A 21,629-nucleotide genomic window follows, 5' to 3' on the forward strand; every position below is an offset into this window, starting at 1 on the left:
TTTCTCCTGTAATACCTCCTCTTTTGATTGCTTGTTTCTATTTTAGTTGAATTTAAACACTAACATAGGCATAAATAGCTCCTAAATTTTGGCACTTTTTCTGCTATAGACATAAAAGTATAATTGCACTCTATCAACACATGTCAAAAATTAGCACAAATCTATGGTTGGGAATTACTAAGGAAAAAGCCTTTGTTAAAATAGAGTGACTGTACCATTTATCTGTAGGGAAGAGGACAATGCATAACTGGGCAATACCCAACACTACCTGAACATCTGTGATTAAAGGACACTCACTGTGCAGCATAAAATAGTGGATGACAACTGATGTTGAGTGAAATACTTAAGAAATCTTAATGCATATTTTCTGTGTTTTTATATACTGTATTTTAAATTACTAATCAAATAAAATTAACCAAGCTACAAATATTTTGTATACCTGTTTTAATAGCTAAAACAAAAAGAGGCAAGGGTAAGGTTGTAATGGCCAACTTACGATTTAAACATGTGCATGATCCTGCACGCAAAAAATCCTGGATATTGTGTAACACCTGAACATTTTCTAGTCAAAATTAATTTTTAACGACAATTTCTCCATGTAAATTATTATATAGAATTGTAATAACACAATTGTTTTAAGAAAATTAAGGAAAAGATAAACACACGGATAATCGAGGAAAATCGATAAAAAATGCACGAATAATCAAGGCAATAGTGTTTTCCCCATTTCCCTGTAAAAACTGTTGTGAAGTTAGGTTAGGCATACCTGGCTCCTGAGTTTTTAGACTGGTTCCTAGATCTCAGAATATTTGTTGAGGCTTGGTTTATGCATATAAGTATGTTTTCATTGGGGAAAAAACGTCAAAAGCCTGAAAACTTTATTTATGATATTGTTAAATAACAGTTATGCAAATAATCTCTTCATTTTGATGTTTGTTTGCTTTTTGAATAGTATGTTTTTAAGATTTTTTGTGTATAAAAATGTTCTGTTGGAATTTTAGACTAAAATATTGCAAGATGTAGCTTGGTTGTATAAGAACATTATAATCCTATTACACATGGCATATTTATTATATCATGATATGTTGCCATTGTAGTAAAGATATGTTTAGAAGTATATAAAGTTCAGTACTCAAGATTTGTTACTTTGTGTTATTATTGAAATTTGTTAAACATTATGTATATGGTGTTTTTAGTTGTCTTTTACCTAATACATGGAATCTCTATTTATACAAGTTTTGAAAAGTGTGTCACATTAATGCTACTAATTTATTCTTTTGGATTATTCTTCATACGTGTAAAAGTACTCCATGCCTATATATGTATGATACACTTTATGTAGTGCCATCACACAAAAGAAGGAGGGAAGTTATTCCAGAAGAAATATCTAGGATAGAACAACCTCAACTAGAAACTTCTGTCCCAGCACAACCTATTCCTCCTATAGATCAGTCTGTACCACACTTTCCTCTTGATATTTCTAGAGAAGTACCATTAGCATCAGAACAGTTGCCTCCTTTACCTGTACATGAAACAGCAATGGTAAGATTACAGGTTGTAGTCTGTAAGTTCATTCTGTGTGATAATGATTAACTATACATTATACAAACAAAAGTCACTAAGAAACATATTATTATTGTGAATAGAAAATGAAAAAAATATTAATCTGATGTTAAAAAGATTAAGAATGACATCTCAGTAAAATTATGTAATGAAAAACTGTACTTACATTTTGTAGTTAAGATGTGAGATATTATAATTTTATGTATTCTTAGCATAATAGCTTATTTATGACATTTTATTTGTTTTAATATTATTTTGGCATGTTATGCAGCTTGGTCCACAAACGGAGGCTGAAACTCTTAACCCAGTTCCTCCTGTTGAAGAACATCCACTTATCCCAATCAAGGAACATTCACTTCATACTTTAGAGGGGCATCCACTTCCTGTATTAGAGGGACATCAAACCACTGATATTTTAGCAACAGCAATTGCCACACTGCATGATGAACCCCTTCTACAACAGCAACAGCCTCAACCACTGGAATCTGAAATAGAGCAAGTTCAAGAAACACCACTACAACAGCAGCAAGAGGAGCTGTTACAACCACCAGTTGTAAACCATAAAGAGCAGTTGGTTGAAGAAGAGGAAGACTATGCTGCTCCACCTAGTGTTGGACCTGTAAGTTTATATATAATCTAACTATAGGTTAATAATTATTGTATTTTGGAATTCCAGGTTAACCATTCAGGTGATTATGTTTTTTAATTCCAAATTAACCTGATGTATAAACATTTCACCTTAAATGCACTGCAGTTTCAATCCACATCTGGCATATATTTGGTAAGCTTTGCAAGCACAGTAATTATAAATGTTAAAATTCATATTGTGTGTATGTTTAAATGTTTAATAACAATTTGATAAAATATTTACACTTTCTGTCTTCATTGTGTGTATTGATTTTTTATTAGCTATAAGCTTCAAATTTTGATTTTCTTTCTTTGCATTGTTTTTTTTATCAACTTATAAGCTGTAACTTTTGATAGTTATTGTTATTACTGGTGTTCTTTTTTATAGTGACTTGCTGACATTGATGAAAATTATTTTACATACCATTAAATTTTAATTTGAACCTTTGTTGTGTTTGTCTGTCTTGTCTGTGAATAATTTAACAGTAACTGATACAGCGTCTGTAAAATAAATGTAAGATAATAACTTTCATAATCTTTCCTTTTTTAAAATATATAGCCTGAGGAGCAATTAGCAGATGAAACATATGAACAGTTTGAAGAACGAATTCTCAATAAAAGAACAGTTCACATGCTTCATATAATACAACATGGACTAAAAGCGGGCAAAAAGATGCGATTCTCTGACCTAGTGAGAAACAACATGCGCAAACAAGTGAGTCTTTTTCTATTTAAGTTAGAACAGCTTTTCTTAAAGTAAGATATCTATGTGAAAGTAAAAGATGGGTCCAGTTAATATTAAAAATAATGCGAGTTATATTCTAAAAAAAATGCACTTTGAGGGCTCAGCAGGTCTAGCAAGCAACAAATTAAACCTGATATCATGATATTTGCCTATTAACAATGTTGGAGTTGAACTATTTTAGTTAAACAGAATACTTTAAGTCTTAAATAAGATAATATACAATGAAATAAACATTTTAAACACTCGTTTATGGACTAAAGCATGTTAGACCCAAAGTTTCAAGACAGTGATGCTGTTTATTAAAGAGAAACTATTTGTATTTTGTTTTATTCATATTAGTATTGAAATGTTGTTGCTAACTTGAGTGTAACTAATCTGTAAGTTTAAATTGCCTTTAAATATAAAACTGTAGATTATTCAATTTTAACATCCAGTAAAATAAGATATACGGGTAATCTTGGAACACAGAATGTCTGTGTGTATTCGTTTGTTTTTTCACCATCAAACAATATGTTAATCAAGTAGTTGCTTATTGTAAAAGAATCCTTCTGGTTACCTACTTTTGTGATTACAGCTAATATAAAAGCTGTTTTTGCATCATAACATCTATGTAACTTTATGTAATAATTTAAGTTTGTATAATAAGTAATGTATAAAATGTTGGGTAACAAAGAAGATTAGTCAACAGAATTAAAAGTTAAAACTGATATGGTATGATCACTGGTGAAACATGATTCTAATCAGCTATATTTATCATAAGACTTATTGAGATGGTGTGCACTGTGTGGTTGAAGTACTATTATACACTGTTCTTCTCAGAACATCACAAAAGGGAGTGAATAAAGAAATTAGTGTTAAAAGAAACATTAAGACTAATACTTTTATCTTATGACAAATATAAAAAAATATAAATTGTTTGTATTTTATTTACAAAGTAAAACTGTTAAACTTATTGTACTTTAAATGGGAAGTAAATTCTTACTTACAAAAAAAATTCTTTCATAATGAACTACTTACTGTAATTACCAATTATTTGTGCATATAAAATTATTAACTTTTCTAGTCTTGTATTTGACAAGGACATGTGATAATGTTAAGTATTAAAAGCTTTTGTCTGATATTGCTTTCTAAATCACATCCTCTGCAAAGTAAAACTATATAACTTTGATATAAATCTTATTGACATTTGCTTCAGATCAAAGAAGAATTTAAATTTTTACTTTTAAGTTATTCTTTATCTTTCATTGTAATTTTTATTTTTGCACTACAAGTATTTAAGCTACATTTTGAACATGTTTGTTCCTTATTCCTAACACAAAGTTTTAAACAATGAAGGTTTGAAGTTAATAGTATCAAAAATTGTAAAATCCAAGGAGCTTTCAAAGCTAATGAAATAAAAAATATATCATTTGAAAATTAGGAATGTTTTTTTTCTCTCAATCTTTTAACATAGAACTTCCTTATATGAATTTGTGAACTTGTGGTAAGTACAATCAAAAGCCTTCATGACACATACTTCTGAACTATACAGTTACAATATGGTTTGGGTTTTATATGTGACAGTTAAGGGAAACAAACCAGTCTTATTATTTTACCTTGCTTATTTCTTGATTTTTTTAATATTATTATTTTGACAATTTCTTTTCACTTTACACAAGTTCCCATTGGTAATTTGAAATTATTACCATTGTATAATGGATCTTACTTCAGCATGCTCATAGAAATTATATACTTGAAACAGCTGTATGTAATTTCTAAGTATTATAAATAATATGAAGTAACATATCATTTGAAACCAGGGTTCCTTCCTTCTTCTTACCCAGTATATTATCTATTTGGATGTTTTGTTCTACTTTCATGTTAGTCTTGTTCAACCATCTTTTTCATTTTGTTTGATGGAGCTGGCTATCATCAATGCCCTCACTATTCCTTTTATTAATGCTTGCAAGGTTCTGTCTCTTTTGGAGATATGTTTGTCCTTATATGAGATCCCTTCTATGGCCCAGTAGAACTGTGCACCAGATCCCTTGAATATTCCTCTTTTCCTTGTAAATGATCTACATTGGTGGTTGAACATGGCTCACACTTCAGTAGGGGTTTCACTTTTGTCCAGATTTACATATTTTCATGGACATTTCATAATGGGATGGGGTGGATCAATATTCTGCCACTGAACAGTCTTACTGGAACTTCATTCTGTCCATCGAGCTTTGGATCATTTTCTGCTTCTTGTCCATAGTTCTCCTGTTGTGATGTATATCAATCACCAAGGAGGCACTCCACGTTTTCATTTCCTTTGTTATTGAAATTCAATCTTCCTTGTTAGACTCACACACACACAGTTTTAATTTACTTGCATGTCATATTCTGGATGCTTTCAACCTTGTCATGGATCTTCTATCCCACACAGACAAAATTTACCTGATGGTGTGGTCTCTAGATCATCTGCTTTTCCAGCATTCATGTACTCAGATAGGCACTCCACACCTGAATGCATTTGTCATAATCCTCCATTTTGGTTTCTGGTGCCTCATCCACTTGCTCTAAATGTCAATGTGTTCAGTCAGAATTGAAAAGAAAATTTCTTTTATGTGTATCATCCTATCTAACTTCTTCCCAGGGTAATTTTTATCATCCTTCACTCTATGTCAGGTCCTTCTGATTGTCCCTTAGTGGCAGGCCCAACTGTGGTTTCTCCAGCTGCTCTAGATCCAGTCTACACCACTTTATATGGCAGCCTTGGCCTCAGGTGATTCATCCTGCCTTTGTCTTCACATCTGGTTTTTATCCAGTTCTTGTTTATCACATTGTTCATTGTTTGTGCTTTCTGTTTAACCTTCTTCCATGGAGGTTTATCAACATAAGTTAAATGTTTTCTTCTGTTGGTCTTTCGGTCATGGATTGTCCCTGCTCATACCACTGTTCCTCATATTTTATATTTCAGGGGCTTGTCTCATGTCTCAATCTGGATCCCATTCTATAGTAAGTGGTGCCTGTCCAGGTATACTTCAGTCACTTAGATTTGTACTCAAATTAGCACTGTAAGGCCATATCGTTTTTACTTTCATAATTTCCATTGCTACTAAATGCACACTTTTCTTTACTATTACTTGTAGATTATTCCTTGTGAACTATTTATCTTATATAAGCCCATTCCAGACCATACTGACCTATGGACTTCATGGGTAAAGCAGAAAGGGATTGTTAACCATTCCTGCCATTCCATAGATTGAATAAATTGGGTTTGGGATCACCCAATGCATTGTCTCCAGTGGGTTCATTTCTCTGAAGTCTCTGCCACATCCCTGCCCCCATTTCTTCTAGTGTAGTAATAGAGTCTTCACATACTTTTTCAGTTACAAGCCACTGATGTGGTTGACCATGGAGGTATCCTCCTGAATGTGAGATATGCAGTATAAACAATGATGTATCCATTCAGCTGAGAGCATGATGATGATGTTCTACTAGTGTAGTGGATGGAAATCCTCCAAAAAGGCACTTCATCTCAGAAGGTATCCTTCATTCTACCCCTGCACAAAAGTTGGTTCTAGCAGTTAAGTTTTGAATTCAGAGCTGAACCTATCAACATCATGCCCTCAAACATGCAGTGAAATGGGGATCCCTCATTCTACCTCTACATGGATGTTGGTTTCCATCTGTTTAGTTTTGGATTTAGAGCTGAACCAATTGGCCTGATATATTCACATGTGCTGTGTTAGTATATATGCAGTTCACCCCTTTGAGTAGTATCCCTAATCCTACTCCCACAGTTGAGTTTTGGATGTAGAGCTAAACCAGTCACCATATCTGCACATGTATTCAGGGAGCACCTGGTGCCTCATTAATTTTGCCTTGGATATACTGCTTTGATGTTGTGGGTCACATTGGGTGAACTTGATGGTTGCTCTGCTTCTTCCTTTTGTGCTAACTCTTGATGTCTTTATGCAGTTGATGATACTGTGCTGGAGTTGGTCTGGTCTGTTAAGTTTGAGTGGGATAGCTATGTATTTTGCTGTGATCACATGTGCCCTGTTCTCCCATCAGTGGTGGGAATTTCTCTGGTTAGCTGAACTTGAGGTGAAGATGATGTGATCCTTTTTTTTAACCCATTCACGGATGTTAGTTCCTAACAATTTAGTTTTGGATTGTAGTTAACTCACCAATGTTATGATCTTTGTCATACCCCTGCATGGATGTTGAATTGGATGCAATTGACATGCAGTGAAGTCTGTCATACCCTATCCATTGTACACCTTTGAGCACATCCCTTCTTTTACCCACAATGTATTCATCAAGGAGATTGAAATCATTAAAAATTTTAGTTAGAATAACTGGCAGTTTTAACTCCCATTAGAATGTACTCCTCAGATTTGTCCACCCAGATTTGTCTTACTTTTTAACAACTGAGCAAAGAGAATACCTGGTACAGAAATGATACAGTATCCAGTGTATCCACCTCTTATTAGAAGGGGTTTCTTTGTGAGGGTGTCCTTCAGATATTTTGCTTGCTTTCTTGCACTGGTCCCTCTAGCCATGTATGTGAGCAGAAATAAGGTACCTTATCAGAAGTTATAATTTTCTTACACTAAAAGTATATTTCCAACAGGTTACTTCTGCTTACATTTACTATCCTTCCTCATCACTGTCCACAGGTATTTCTGCCTAAACTTGAAGTGATAGTTAGAAAGAATAACATAGAGGGAGTCACATTGGTGTATCAGGTATGTCTATTGGAGAAGGTTTGTTGCATGACAACTTGTACAGTTACGACAGAAAGTGTTCGTACCCCTGCGTTGTGAGTAGTTTTCTTCCTCATAACTTAAAAAGTATCACAATTAGGATAATGAAAGTAGAGTGTATTATAAATGTTATACTAACATACATTTTCATGTAAATTGAACGACAAATAAACTGTTTATAAACAAATAATTAAACACAGGAGGGGCAGAAAGTGTTCATGCATCTACTTTAGTGGTCAGTTGTATAGCCTTTCGGGTGAATTACTCCTCATAGCCCTCCATGATCGTTTGACAGTACTCGACTGGTATTTTCTTCCATCCTTCTTTACAGAAGGCCTCCAACTCTTGCAAGTTTTTGGATGACACTGATGAACCCCGGTCTTCAACACATGCCAAACGTGTTCAATTGGGTTGAAATCGGGTGACTGCAATGGCAACTCCAAAATGCTTATATGGTTCCTCTGCAACCAGGATTGCACATATTTAAATGTGTGCTTAGGGTCATTGTCGTGCTGAAAGATCCAATGATGCCCAAGCCACAAGTTCCAAGCATCATTCTTGATATAAGTGTCTAATATATCAACGTACTCTTCTTTTTTCATGATTCTGTTGACGCGGTGAAGGCTGCCTACACCAGAAGAGCTGAAGGAACCCCATAGCATGATCAAGCCACCTCCATGTTTAACTGTAGGGACAGTGTTCTTTGGAAGATTTTTTCCCCCTTCTTACGGAAAATATAGGGAACATCATTGTGGCCGAAAAGCTCGATTTTAGTCTCGTTTGACTAAAGAATACTCTTCCAATAGGTAGAGGGTTTATCTACATGCTTTCTTACGTACCTCAATCGTGCTTCTAAATGAACAGGCTTTAAATATGGAGTTCTACGAGGACAGCTAACATGTTCATAACTGTAGAGGTGCTTACTTCACCCCATTTTCCCTTACTAGTTTCTGTATGTCATTATGTGTTAAACGAGGGTTCCTACTAACATCTCTGAGAACCTTCCTCTTGGTTCTCTCTTTGGTGGGGCATCCGGAACGAGGGAGGTTAGCAGTTGATCCTGTAGCTTAAATTTGGAAATTATGCTTTGAATAGTAGATTTCAGCACATTAAGTTGTGTAGCAATACCAGAAAGTGACACATGAGACTTGTATTTTACAATAATTCGGTTTTCTAAATCACTGGACAGTTGTTTCCTGTTCGCCATGATGACCAAGCAGATAATGACAGAGACGGCACTAAATTGCCGGAAGTACATTTTTTGCTGGCTAAATTCCAATAATTATGAACCCAGTGTCTAGTTCTGGAATGGTATAATGTAGTTTATTCGCTAAACTAAACAAAATTTTAATGGGAATATCAGTTTTTTTCACACGTTCTGAACTGTAGGAACACTTTCTGCTCCTCCTATTTTTGGTTATTTGTTTATAAAGAGTTTAATATACATAAAACTTTATGTAGATGTGTGTTACTATAATATTTATAATATATGATACTTCTATTAACCTACTCATGATACTTTTTTAAGTTATGAGCACAAAACCACTCAGGACGCAGGGGTGCGAACACTTTCTGTCGTATCTGTATGTATGCATCAATTAAGCCTTGTGAACTCAGAGGTATATGGTAATGGAATAGCTTGTGAAAAACATTTTTCAGTTAGAGGGTAGCACTGAATGAGAATAGAAGTGTATGTGAGAAAAGTACCTGTCAGAGATATATTTTCAGTGTGGGAAAATTATTACTTTTTTTCATAATCAAAAATAATTTTCATAAATGATCACCAGTCTTCAACTTCTTTTGTTTTATAGAGTATTTAGTATTATAATATAAATTAACCTCTCAAACTGAGCTTATAGGCCTACCCAAAATTAAATATCACTTGAAACATATCAATGCAAATAGCTATGAATGTATGAAGGAAATAGACCTAATTAAGCAGGTGACATGTCCTTAAAGAAAATTAACATTTATCACTTTCTTGATAGATAGACACACAGCAGTAGATAATTTGAATACATATTTTCTACTTGTGAGATCAGACAGCAGTTTGAACGAACTATGAAATACTGGCAAGTGAATATAAAATAGTGGTAGAAGCTGATTTCTTTTGTTGTTGTGTTCTTACATGCATTAGTTCCATATCACTATAAGATAGGAAGTTTATAAGTGGAATGTTGTTTACAAATTTAAAGTTATATACACATAAATCTAAATTCTTTTAAGCATAAGAGTAATGATACTTTTTTCTTTTTGTCAAGGTTGCACAGAAATTCTACACATTTCTGGTGCTCAAGAAACAACAGGCTGTAGAATTAGAGCAAGATGGGCCATATGGAGAAATAATTATCACCAGGGGCTCAAATTATAATGGTGTTTATTAATGTGAGCAGCTTTATCAGTGTCTGTATGTACATGTTTGACCAAATAGTTTAATAGCTGGCCTTGGGCAAATTACCTACAAAATGTAGAGATGGTTATTAACACTTTGTGTTGTTTTTTTGTATATATACATGTTTAAGTTTTATATTTAGTATTGACAAGAGGTTTTATTTTCTAATTATATATATATAACACATATATTTTTTACACCTTCATTTTACTCTTTTTTTCATCTGTTCTAAGATAAAGCATGTTAAAGTCAGTTATATTGGAATTTTGAGGTAGGTCTTTACCCAAGAGCCAGATGTTTTAAAATTTTGCCCAAGTGTATATAAAAAGTTGATAAGACAAATGTTTTGAAATAATCATAGATTTTAAGTTATATTTGTGAATTAGTGGTACCAACTCATTGAAGCAGCCCAGTGTTTGATGTCAAATACAGAAACTGTATTTTTTTTTTTTTTTGGAAATTGCTAAGCATTGTTAACTTTGTTTGAAAAACTTCAAAAGGTGTGAATATGCCCCCCCAAAAAAAAAATTTAAGTTCAATGAATATGAACATTATAAACATGCTAGAAGCTCATTTGAAATTTGTCAGTTTTGTTTTTTGTGTTTCAAGAAGATGTTTCTTGTAAAGCCATACGTTTGCATGCTTCTGTACATACATTATTTTGTTATATATAGAAATATAGTAGAATTCTTGTTTATTAGAAAGTCTGTACTGGTATTTAATGTTTTATTTGTGTGTATAATAACTTAGAGATGAATATAACCTTTCACTGTTGTTTCTGTACTCCAGTAGTTTTTTTGAGGGGAATTACTTTATCACACAAAGTATATGTCTTTCTCATAAACAAAAAAAAAATATTTCTTACTTTGATAATTAGTGTTACTTCAGTGATAATGTGTGGAATTACCAAGACATTTGTTTTATAAAGTTAACACACAATTCTGACAGGTTTAAGTTCAAATTTGAATTTTAGAAAAGTACTGTCACAATATTGAGACACTTTGATTTAACATTGTTATGTTTAATAATATAAAGTTCTTTCAGTTTCTCAAAAACTGAACATTATTTGTATAAAATATTTTAATTTAGTTTGATAATACCCAAATTTTGTTAAGAATTAAGAAAAGTTGTATTCCATAAAGTTTGTTAAACTTTATTTTAAAATACAAATTTTAGTTGTTTTTCTGTTGTTTGTATTGTAGAAAATATTTTTTATCAATTTAAAAAACTGAATTTTAAAATGAGGGTAATTTGAAAGGTTTATTATGCTAGGATATTTTAGGATAAAGAAGCCAAGTATTTAAACGTTTACAAAAATTTAATAAGCAAAAAGTAGCCAGTTTGGTACTCATTTAGAATGACTGTTGTTTTATGTAAGAAATTGTAATTTGATTTATTTTATAATAAACATCCATAACATAACATTTGAGCTCCATGGTACATGTTTACTTTGCATGAAACTTGTAACAAAAATGGCATGTACAAACTCATAATGATACATTCTAAGTATTTGCAACAAGAAATAAAAGAAAAATTACTAATAAACTTTAAACCAAAGTTCAAATTTTCTATACTAACCTTAAAAGCTATGGTAGGTTTTCTAAACATCACAGTTTTTTCCCTTGTAGATGACTTCAAAAATCAGTGTACCTAAATTTTTGGTTTGTTTTAAATGTTGCACAAAGCTACGTGAGAATTGCATGTGCTGGCTGTTGCTAATTTTGCAGTGTAAGACTAGAGGGAAGGCAGCTAGTCATCACCACTCACTGGCAACACTTGGGCTACTCTTTTACCAACGAATAGTGGGATTGACCATCACATTATAATGCCCCCATAGCTGAAAGGGCAAGCAAGTTTGGTGTGACGAGGATTCAAATCCATGACCCTCATAGTATGAGTCGAGCACCTTAACCACCTGGCCATGCTAAATTTTTAAAATTTAAATCTTGGTTTATTTGGATGATTGTTCACTTATTCAATAAGTCACTGATTAAACTATTGTGTAATATAGGGATAAGACTGTATTTATAACAAATTTAAATATAAACAAATTCTTTTTATATATCCCAATACATAGTCAAATTGGATAAAGAGAAAATTTAATGCATACAAGAGTATAATATAACTAGGTGAATATAGATATTTTACAAATTTATCAGTTATCAACTGACTAATTAATATGTGTAGACAATAAAAATTATTTTTTGCACTCTCTCTTCTAAGCTGAAAACCAGTGGTTCTTAACCTTGTTGGAGGTACTGAACCCCGGAAGTTTCGTACTTACATTCACTGAACCCTTGGTAATTGGAAATACAAAATATGATTTTTTCAAATTCAAAACATGAGTAGATATTTTTAGTGCACAAAATGAATCCTGCATCAGTTGCACACAATATCAGTGTTCAAAAAACAAAACCAACAAAACATGAATTTCACACAAAAACAAAAACATAACTCAATGAATATTTGCTGCACTGTGTTCAAAAAACAAAACCAACAAAACATGAATTTCACACAAAAACAAAAACATAACTCAATGAATATTTACTGCAAATCAATATGACTTTTGCTGTTGCCTTTCAGAGACAAGTTCAGAAATGTGCAGCTTCACCTTGGCAAGTGCCACTCTCATATCATTCTCGCAACAAAGTCTGTTCCTTTTCTTCGTTTTTATGTTTACCATCCTCGAAAAGGATTGCTCGCAAAGATACGTTGTAACAAACGGTATGAGTATCTCAAGGACTTTCTTAGCAATAAGAGGGTACGCTATGATTAAGTGACACTAAAACGTTGAGAGTATTGTTGTTCTGAAAAGTTGCTGTTGAACCTGGCTCTACTGAAGTTCAATAATTTCATCGAGGTATTCATCATTGGCATCTGCTGTCGCAACACTAAACGTGAACAGCTGTCTCAACCATGCTGGATATGACTCTCTGGTGGGGAAGTATCTGTCAAGAGACTTTGTAAGCTCATCTAAGTGCATGGCAATAGCTTGCTTCAGTTCCCCGGGTACAGAAATGTCTCCAATTTCAGACACATCTTCGATCTTACTTACACAGTCATCCAGCAGAGGAAAGTTTGTGAAGTTATCATTTTCTGTTCGTCATTTCCATAGCGGTAGCTTTTTTTGAAAAGCCTTCAGGTTTTCTTCCTCTTCGATGATGTTGACTCCACCGCCCTGCATCTGTTGATTGAGATGATTGAGAGCATTGAAGATATCAGCCATGTACACCAAAATGAGAATGAACTCAAGATTTTTCTAAGCAATCTGCATGACAATGTTGGTGCTCTCCCAAAAACAGGGCTAATTCCATACGCATGGCAAAAACATGATTCAGCACCTTTTCCCGGGATAACCACCAAATGTTAGAATGAACAGAAATACCTCAAATTCAGAGCCCATTTCTTTACACAGATCTTTCAAGATGCAGTGCTTCAGGGCACTATTTCGCACAAAGTTTACACATTCCACTACAATTTTTAATACCTCTGTCAGTTTTGAAGGCAAGGTTTTTGTTGCCTGTGCAGAACACAGTACATTACAATGATGTGTGGTGCATCAGCTTTCACCAGCGCACCAAAACCAGTGTTTAGTCCCAGCATGACTGGAGCTCCATGCGAACAAATTGCAGAAACCATATCCCACGAAAGATTGTTGTCTCTGAAGAAGTCATCCACAAGTTTCTTCACATCAGCTGCCTTAGTTGTTGTAAAGGCTTACATAATAAAATTCTTCATTTATCTCGTCGTTCTTCTCATACTGCACGAGTACAACAAGCTGGCTTAGATTGGAAATGTCAGTGGTCTCGTCGAGTTGAAGCCTGAATTTTGCTGGGCTTGAAATCAGACCTGCAACTACTTGAGCCAAGATGTCATTGCTCATGTTGTCTATTCTGCTGCTGCTGGTATCATTTGAAAGAGGAATTTGGGATAACTTATTTTCAGCAGCTTTTCCCAGCATGATATTCGCCATCTTCAACACAGATGGTTTTACGAGTGCTTCACCAATGGTGTATGGTTTACCCTGCTGCGATCAAGTATGCAACCGTGCGATGCTGTGAGGAGCAGTTTGTCGATGGGTACAAAGCCGAGAACAGGCAAAGTAGCCTCTTCATCGAACCTAGCTCTCTTTACCTTGAATTCAGCAAGCATTGTGTTCTTGTATTTCCCATCTCCATGCAGCTTTAGGGAGTGTTTTCTTAGTTTTGCTGGTGCTAGACTAGAATTGCTCAACTTGGCATTGCAAATCATGCATTGAGAATGCTGACTCCCATCATGTTCTGTTATACACATGAATCTATATTGTACGTATTTGTCCGACCACTTTCTGTTTTTGCTCAACATTGTTAGTATGAAGGGATTGAAAGATTAGGAAAAAAATCACAAATGACTAGCGATTACTACAGTCACAAGTCGACTGCTAAGCACACGAAATTCCCTGCAACACAGATATTTTGGCCAAGTGATGTAACATGATCATCCACAGCCAATGATGGCCAAGTGGAGCATGATGTCACGAATCATACGAGTGGGGTGAATGGAATGGACACACACACAGTGTGTGTGTGTCTGGACCTCTGCCGAACCCCTGAGACTGACTCACTGAACCCCTGGGGTTTGATTGAACCCAGGTTAAGAACCACTGCGGTAAACAAATGAGTTAAGAAAAAAGTGATAGTTAAAGAACAGGAATATGGATTTTCTAATGTCTAAATACTTACCAATTTGTGTAGATTGAAGTTTGATCTATTGCCTCTATATAATATGGAAGTAAAATACATTACAGTCCTCATATCATGATCAATGAAGAATTTATTATACTGTTAACATTAAAATATTTAAAATTAATATTCCTATTTCTTGTTTTTTTAATAAAAAAACACCATTGAGTAAACAGTTAGTTTTATATATAGTAACCAAACAGAATGAGAATATTTATTATGAAAATTATTTCAATTAATTTCTGATTTAATAGACATTGTCTCATACAAATGAATAGTTCAATAATTAACTTTCACATATTATTTATGACAAGTTATAACTTATCACCTGTTTCTGTTTATATCATGCATATATTAGTGGTTGTAACTGTATGGTGCTTTTGTTTATTTTCAGACTTTTCACTGTTATCATTCAATAAAACACATTCAGGTTTCAACTGTTTATATAAGTGCAATCTAGTAAGTAAATATAGCTCAGAGAAATTAATCCTTGATCTTTGATAAATGGTAGTCCTAATGTTTGTTTCACCTCCAAAAACATAAATGTTGAAGTCATGAAACTGAGCACATTCAAAACTGAAAAGGGGAGGTGTAATGATTAGGTTTTTATATATTTTTCACTAGTATTATACGGTAGTTACATCATAGCAGTAACTCAACAGGATTTAATCTCACAAACTTGAGCCCAATGTTAGCAAGCAACTGTAACCTCTAATCAACAGTTTTGTGAGACAACTTGAATAAGGCCTGGCATAGCTTAGTAGTTATTATTATCATTGTTACTGATTTATACTGTATAATTAACCTTATTATTCTCCACTGTAAATAAATTTTGTATTTTGATTTTTTGTATTTAATCAGTAGACACAGGAAATATATGGCTTGCCTTTTATGTTATTTATGTCATTATGGAAGTAATGAAATGAGTAGACTTATTAATTTTGCACGATAAGTTAAAGGATTGTGCTTTATTATAAATTTTTCTTTATTTATAGGGCCAGGCATAACCCAATAGTTCACATCTCTCGGCTATGAATCTTAACATTCATTGTTTGCTTACTGTTGCTGTTGAAACACATTTCTTGCTTAGGATTGTGTGTGCATTGTAAAAATAATGATCTTATCCTATTATCTGATTAGGGTTGGCAGTTGTTGGCAATTCTAACTTTAGGGCATCTAGCATAGATAGTTCTTGAATGAGTAGTTTACATGAATATACAAAAACCAAGCACACAAACATCAAGTTAGCATTTGTATCAAATGTAATACAAAACGAACAAAACATTACTGAGTTAAATTGTAAAGTAGCATTACACATGCAGGTCCACTAAATAGTATCTTTGATGATTGAACTATGGAAAGTTTTAGTATGGTAGTTTGTCCTATGAGGTCAACACTTTTATGAGAAAACGAAATTGGGTGAGATGTACCTCACATTCATGCTAATCATTTATTTAACCTTTGGCCAACTAATCAACCACATTTTCAATGAATGCTGCTATCCTCTATTTTCATGTAATTTGATAACCAATAAAGGAAAATTCTTTAAGGTTTGTAGTTTCGATGGATAAGAGCTGCCTGGTTAGTCACAGGTTTGAAATTTACCTAATCTATCTCAATTTTCATTTTTTATTAGAAAAAAAGTTTTATTTTTAGGATAAAAGTATTTATCTCCATTTAACAAATCAAGAAACAATATATTGACCAACTGCTTGGTGTATTTTAATTAGTTAAAAAATTAGTCAATTAAATAATTATGTTTAATGTTTTTATTGAAATTGAAAATATTAGTGATTTATCCAATGTATTATTATTTTTATTACAAGTTTCAACATTTTGCTTTACAAGTTAACCTCTAAGCTATTTATTTTATTTAGAATTTATTAATGTATAAATTGTGAATAACAGGATTGAATTGCTAAAAGTATAAATTCCATCCAAATACTTTTCAAAATGTGCATATATTCATGTATAAATCTGAAGATATTGAAAGATTTTCAGTATATAAAGCTACTGTTTTCCCTTTATTGGTTGAAAAAGAAAAATTCAAGTGTATAACCCAAGGGTTAATTGACAGAGGAAATCAAGAAAACGTGTGCTATTACAACTGGGATCTGGAGTTCACCTGAAGACCCTGGAAACTCATAGGTTCTAGATTGCATCCTCCTGCTTCTTCTGAGAGTAGTATTCCTAATTCTGATATACATTTACTGGGACAAAATATGAAGTGGGGAGGGGCACTTTTTTATTTGCTGGGGTAGTATGCATTATTCCATACAAGGATTGGAAACTTGTCTGTAATGTGGCAGTTCTCATCCTTCTGTAAGTATAAAATAACCAGTTAAATATATTCAGAAACATTTTCAAACTTTTATCGTGCAGGATTTCTGCATTTAGTTAATATCTTGTAAGAAGAATGTAAGCAGTTCTACATTTATTTTAACTGTTACCTCAAACTATGGCTACATACTGTAAGGATCATTCCAGATAAACTGTATTTGATTAGCACGGTTTCTGCATCTATCCCTTCTTCCTTGAGGTATGGGTCATGTTGAAGTAACAGACATAAGCTTGTAGAAGTGAGCATAAGATTGGAGTTAATTTTTCCCTTTTCCATTGTATAATAAGAATGGCCACTGGTATAGGTAACTCACAATTGTGGACTATCACTCAAAGACTGGTCTCACGTGAAAATGTGTACCTCTAGACATATGAATGTACAAATATGTGCAATTTCCATTACAGGTGTCTACTAGCAGTACAAATAGACTTGCCATCCATGTTCTACTCTAATTGCAAGTATTAGATCTTCCAGAAAATATCAAAAAATGAAAAAATGGATAATAAGATGGGCCCACCCTGAAAAGTGCATCAGTGAACATGTTTGGACAGATTGCTTTAACAAAAGGTAGTCTCTTAAAGTGATAACAATATATGAGGATTCAAATAAAGCAACAATGGCAAGAAAAACATCATGTGTGATCCAAGCGAGCTGCACTGTGAGGAAAACTGAAAAGAATAATTAAATAAAATTTTAGTTTTATAATAGTGTTCAAAGTATGTGCTATCTTATGTATAGAATGTTTACCAATTGTAAGAGCATAGTTTCACTCAGAGTTCATGCGTGTTATGATACTTGTGAGTAGCACCTTGTAACTGTTGTGTAATCATAACTAGTTTTGTGCTTTCTGATTTTAATGCAAGTGCTTTTGGCAGTAGTAGATGGAAACTCCTCTAAATAAACCATTCTTCATTCAGTTATTCACTTTAAATGGCCCCCCTGCTAGTACAGCAGTAGGTCTATGGATTTACAATGCCAAAACCAGAGGTTTCAATTCCCATCGGTGGAATCAGCAGATAGCCAGGTGTGGCTTTGCTATAAGAAACCACACACTCACACTCTAAGTGTTGGGATGATGATTATGACATAGAACTTAGTTTACTCCCAGATGGACTTGGTTAGCCTCTGAAATACAGTATTTAGCTGTACTTACACCTGCATGAGTATGTTACTACTGATAGTAAATTTTTACTAATAACCTAGTTTCTCATTCAGTTATAAGCATAAATAATCCTAAATTTATTTTACAAACCTTCACTACATCAAGCGACTCAAAGATGTTTATTACAAGTAAAACCACATATCAGTACTTACTATAAACATTAAAAGATCATGGTACAGAAAGGTCACTTGAACCTATAAGAACATCTCTCCACCCACCAAAACATCCAAACTACATTTTACATTTTTAGGATTAAAATCAATTTGAAACAAGCCTTTCCTTATTGAGTTTCAGTCAATGAGACTAAAAATTTTTGTGTACCCTTTAAATATTTCATTCACTTACCCATAAATCTCCCACCTTGCACAACTTATTATGCAAGCATCAGTGACCTAACATATAATCTCTGTTTCCCCGACATAAATTAGATAAGAATTCTGTTGTGGAAAGTTGTGAGGAATAGTATTTCAAAAGAAAGTACCTGTTTAAAATCGATTTTAATTACAAAATTTTGAAATTACAATCATACAGACTTACCTAAAAATAATTAAAACTGGAGTACTCACACTGAATAGTGGTGGGACCCAATGAACATGAGATCAAAGATATACAACTACAAGCTACAAGACAGGAAGATAATAATTAAGATTAAAAATATGCACCCAAGCATAGTTGGAATAGGATTCAAAACCAGCAAATTATTTAGAGAACTGAATTCAAGGGAGATGGGTCAAAGAGACTAACCTTATAAAAATAATGGATCTAAGGTGCATACTTATCAACAGGAAAACTCTTTGCCCATAACACCCTTTAAATTGTGCAAAGAGGGTCAGTTTTGTGGGTAATAACAGTATATTAAACCTGTGAACCCAACAAAGCACATCCAGAGTGACATGCATAAGTAGAAGAAACACCATACCCTGCTTCTGCAGTAGCCTATATGTAGCTAGAAGGTGGTCCACCAAATACACCCTTTCTGTTCCCTTATTATAAAGGATTAAATTAGGCAGTTTTATTTTTAACATGCTTTCTCCTCTAGCTTGTCTTTGTGCAGTATGAAGTGGTTTGTGTGTGAAAGAATTACTTGTGATATTTAAAATGAAATTGTCACTCCACTTACATGCATAAATTTCTGCACAGCATCCCAAGTCAAAACTGCTATGATCTTTCTTTAGTTCCTTATTAGAACTCAGGACTTTTATTTCTACTTCTGTTCTACTTTCACAAATAGTTCCAATTGGTTTATACCCTTTGTCTGCAAAGCAGCTGAGAAAAATTTTGTGCTTGTAAAGAAGTTGTCAAAGTGTGCTTTATGACATTTTGGTGAAGAATGTTTCCCCTATCCCAATAGTTTGGCAACAACTCTTTGTGCAAACAGTTTAGTTTTTGCACTTTGAACTTTTCTGGTGTAAATTTTTAATTTGTATTGATAACCGTCCTCTCCACATAGTGTTCAAAACTTGTGGCAAATATGTACTGGCTTGCATTTGTTGAACATTTTGGCACTGTATTCCAAAATATGGTAGTACTGATTTATCATTGCTAAGCCTTCCATGAAGTATTCTCCACGGAACAATATTTTCATTGAGTCTGTTAGAAAAATGACACTTGGGATAATTTGTTTCCTTTTTCAAGGATCTGCTTCCCAGCTGTAGAAGAAAAAAAAACTTGTCTCTGCTCATATGTTATGAGACAAAAGAAGCCTGCAACTTGGATTAATTACTTCGTTAATTTCTCTGTTGATATAACAAAATGTTATCTGATGATAATCAAAATTCCAAGAAAATGATCAAACCTGTCCTGTGACAAATTAAAGGTTTAGTTATTTTTATCACTTCTTGCATATAAACGGAAAGCAACAACCAAAAAGAATACAATTTCTATAACAATTCTGTCGACAACCAAGTTTTTCAAAGAACTTTCACACAAAACTATAAACATAAATTCACAGAAAACTAAAGAACCTCATGTGGTAAGATATTAATTCTACAAACAAGACAAAACATCAAAATTCTAAAAGCAGATAAAGGCAATGTTATAGTTACAATGAACAAAAATGAATACATTCAAAAAATGAATTATATCATATAGATAGAAACAAATTTAAACCAGTACACACAACTCTCACGAAAACACATGAAAACTAACTAAACAAATTACTACTACAAATTAAAAACAAACAAACACAATTTCTGAAAACCTTTTTTCTTACCTAACCAAGACCAACTCGCGCACAACACAACTATACGGCACCTCCTAACCTCACAAACGCGATTGTTCAATACAACCCATAATGTTGACCTATGAATCATTCAACTACAATCTCGGTAAATACATAGCGAAGACATTTTCTAAATATGTAATATCAGCCGGTTCTTTTTTCTCAAATTTTTTTAACTTTAAACCTAATTTTCATCAACTAGATCATAAAGACTGAATGGACAGTTTCGATGTAATCTCCCTCTTCACAGAAGTTACAACTATCGAAGCCTGCAAGATAGCTTTAGAACTTTATATCCAAGACCCCAACCCATTGATACACATCCCCAGCAAACAATTAGCAACCGTTATAGAATTCACTACCACCAAAACTAACTTTATGTTCAAAAACAGAAATCCACAACAAAATCACCCATATTACACCATACATTCCCTGTAACTCAGCACATGAAACAAAACAAAAACTTAACACATTAAGAAACCAAATAAACAGCCACAAAACTATGCTCACCCGATAAAACAACACTTCATCATCATCAACAAATTTCCTTCAAAAACCGTTGAAAAAATTATACACGCACATACACCCAGTTCAGCAATAGTAAACAACAAATAACAAATTCCAAGAAAAAACCAACTACAAAACCTTACACTGCTACACCCATATATTCCCTATACCAGCGAAAAATTAACCCACATTTGGAAAAAAAAATTATAAAAAACACCAAATTTATTCAAAAAACAGGTATGAAACAAAAGTTCATACTGCGTAAAAACTACGTTAAGAAACACAACACCAACAATATTTATAAAATACAATGCAACTACTTCTATATTGGAGAAATAAGTAGAAAAATGGAAACTAGATTCAAAGAACAAAAAAAAACAAAAACGTTACACGTTTCTGAGCACTGCAAAATCAAATAAATACAACGTAACCATAGAAAACACCCAGATACTAAGTATGGAAACAAATATAAAATCAAAGAAGCCCTACTTATACGGTAACTCAAACCAAAATTAAATCAATATAAAGGAACAGCTTTATTTAATTAATAGCCTGACATCTAATAGCGACGCCCTCTACAATCCCGTACCTGTTTACACTCTTTTCACTAA

The 21,629-nt window shown here is 33.3% G+C and overlaps 1 protein-coding gene and 1 long non-coding RNA gene across 9 annotated transcripts in view; one reads left to right on the forward strand and one right to left on the reverse strand.

Moving 5' to 3' along the window:
- The window catches only part of LOC143249534 (double-strand-break repair protein rad21 homolog), a 45,428-nt gene extending 33,940 nt beyond the window's left edge, over positions 1 to 11,488 (forward strand). For all 4 annotated transcript variants that reach the window (XM_076499553.1, XM_076499555.1, XM_076499556.1 and 1 more), the window contains exons 10-13: positions 1,343 to 1,542; positions 1,835 to 2,182; positions 2,750 to 2,905; positions 9,936 to 11,488. In XM_076499553.1, coding sequence (XP_076355668.1) covers positions 1,343 to 1,542; positions 1,835 to 2,182; positions 2,750 to 2,905; positions 9,936 to 10,058 — 827 coding nt within the window. In that variant the 3' untranslated portion in view covers positions 10,059 to 11,488. The remainder of the gene's footprint in view (positions 1 to 1,342; positions 1,543 to 1,834; positions 2,183 to 2,749; positions 2,906 to 9,935) is intronic.
- Positions 11,434 to 21,481, reverse strand: LOC143249536 (uncharacterized). 5 transcript variants are annotated; one of them, XR_013027827.1, is made up of 3 exons: positions 21,022 to 21,402; positions 17,238 to 17,488; positions 16,793 to 17,107 (listed from the first exon to the last, which is right to left on the reverse strand). It is a non-coding gene; the product is annotated as an uncharacterized LOC143249536 (long non-coding RNA). The 5 variants fall into 5 exon arrangements; XR_013027828.1 differs by lacking the exon at positions 21,022 to 21,402 and adding an exon at positions 20,503 to 21,015 and having other exon boundaries at positions 17,258 to 17,488; XR_013027826.1 differs by lacking the exon at positions 21,022 to 21,402 and adding an exon at positions 20,503 to 21,015.
- Between the last annotated feature and the right edge of the window lie 148 nt (positions 21,482 to 21,629).

The sequence above is a fragment of the Tachypleus tridentatus genome, chromosome 4 (assembly GCF_004210375.1).
Source record: "Tachypleus tridentatus isolate NWPU-2018 chromosome 4, ASM421037v1, whole genome shotgun sequence".
Lineage (NCBI taxonomy): Eukaryota > Metazoa > Arthropoda > Merostomata > Xiphosura > Limulidae > Tachypleus > Tachypleus tridentatus.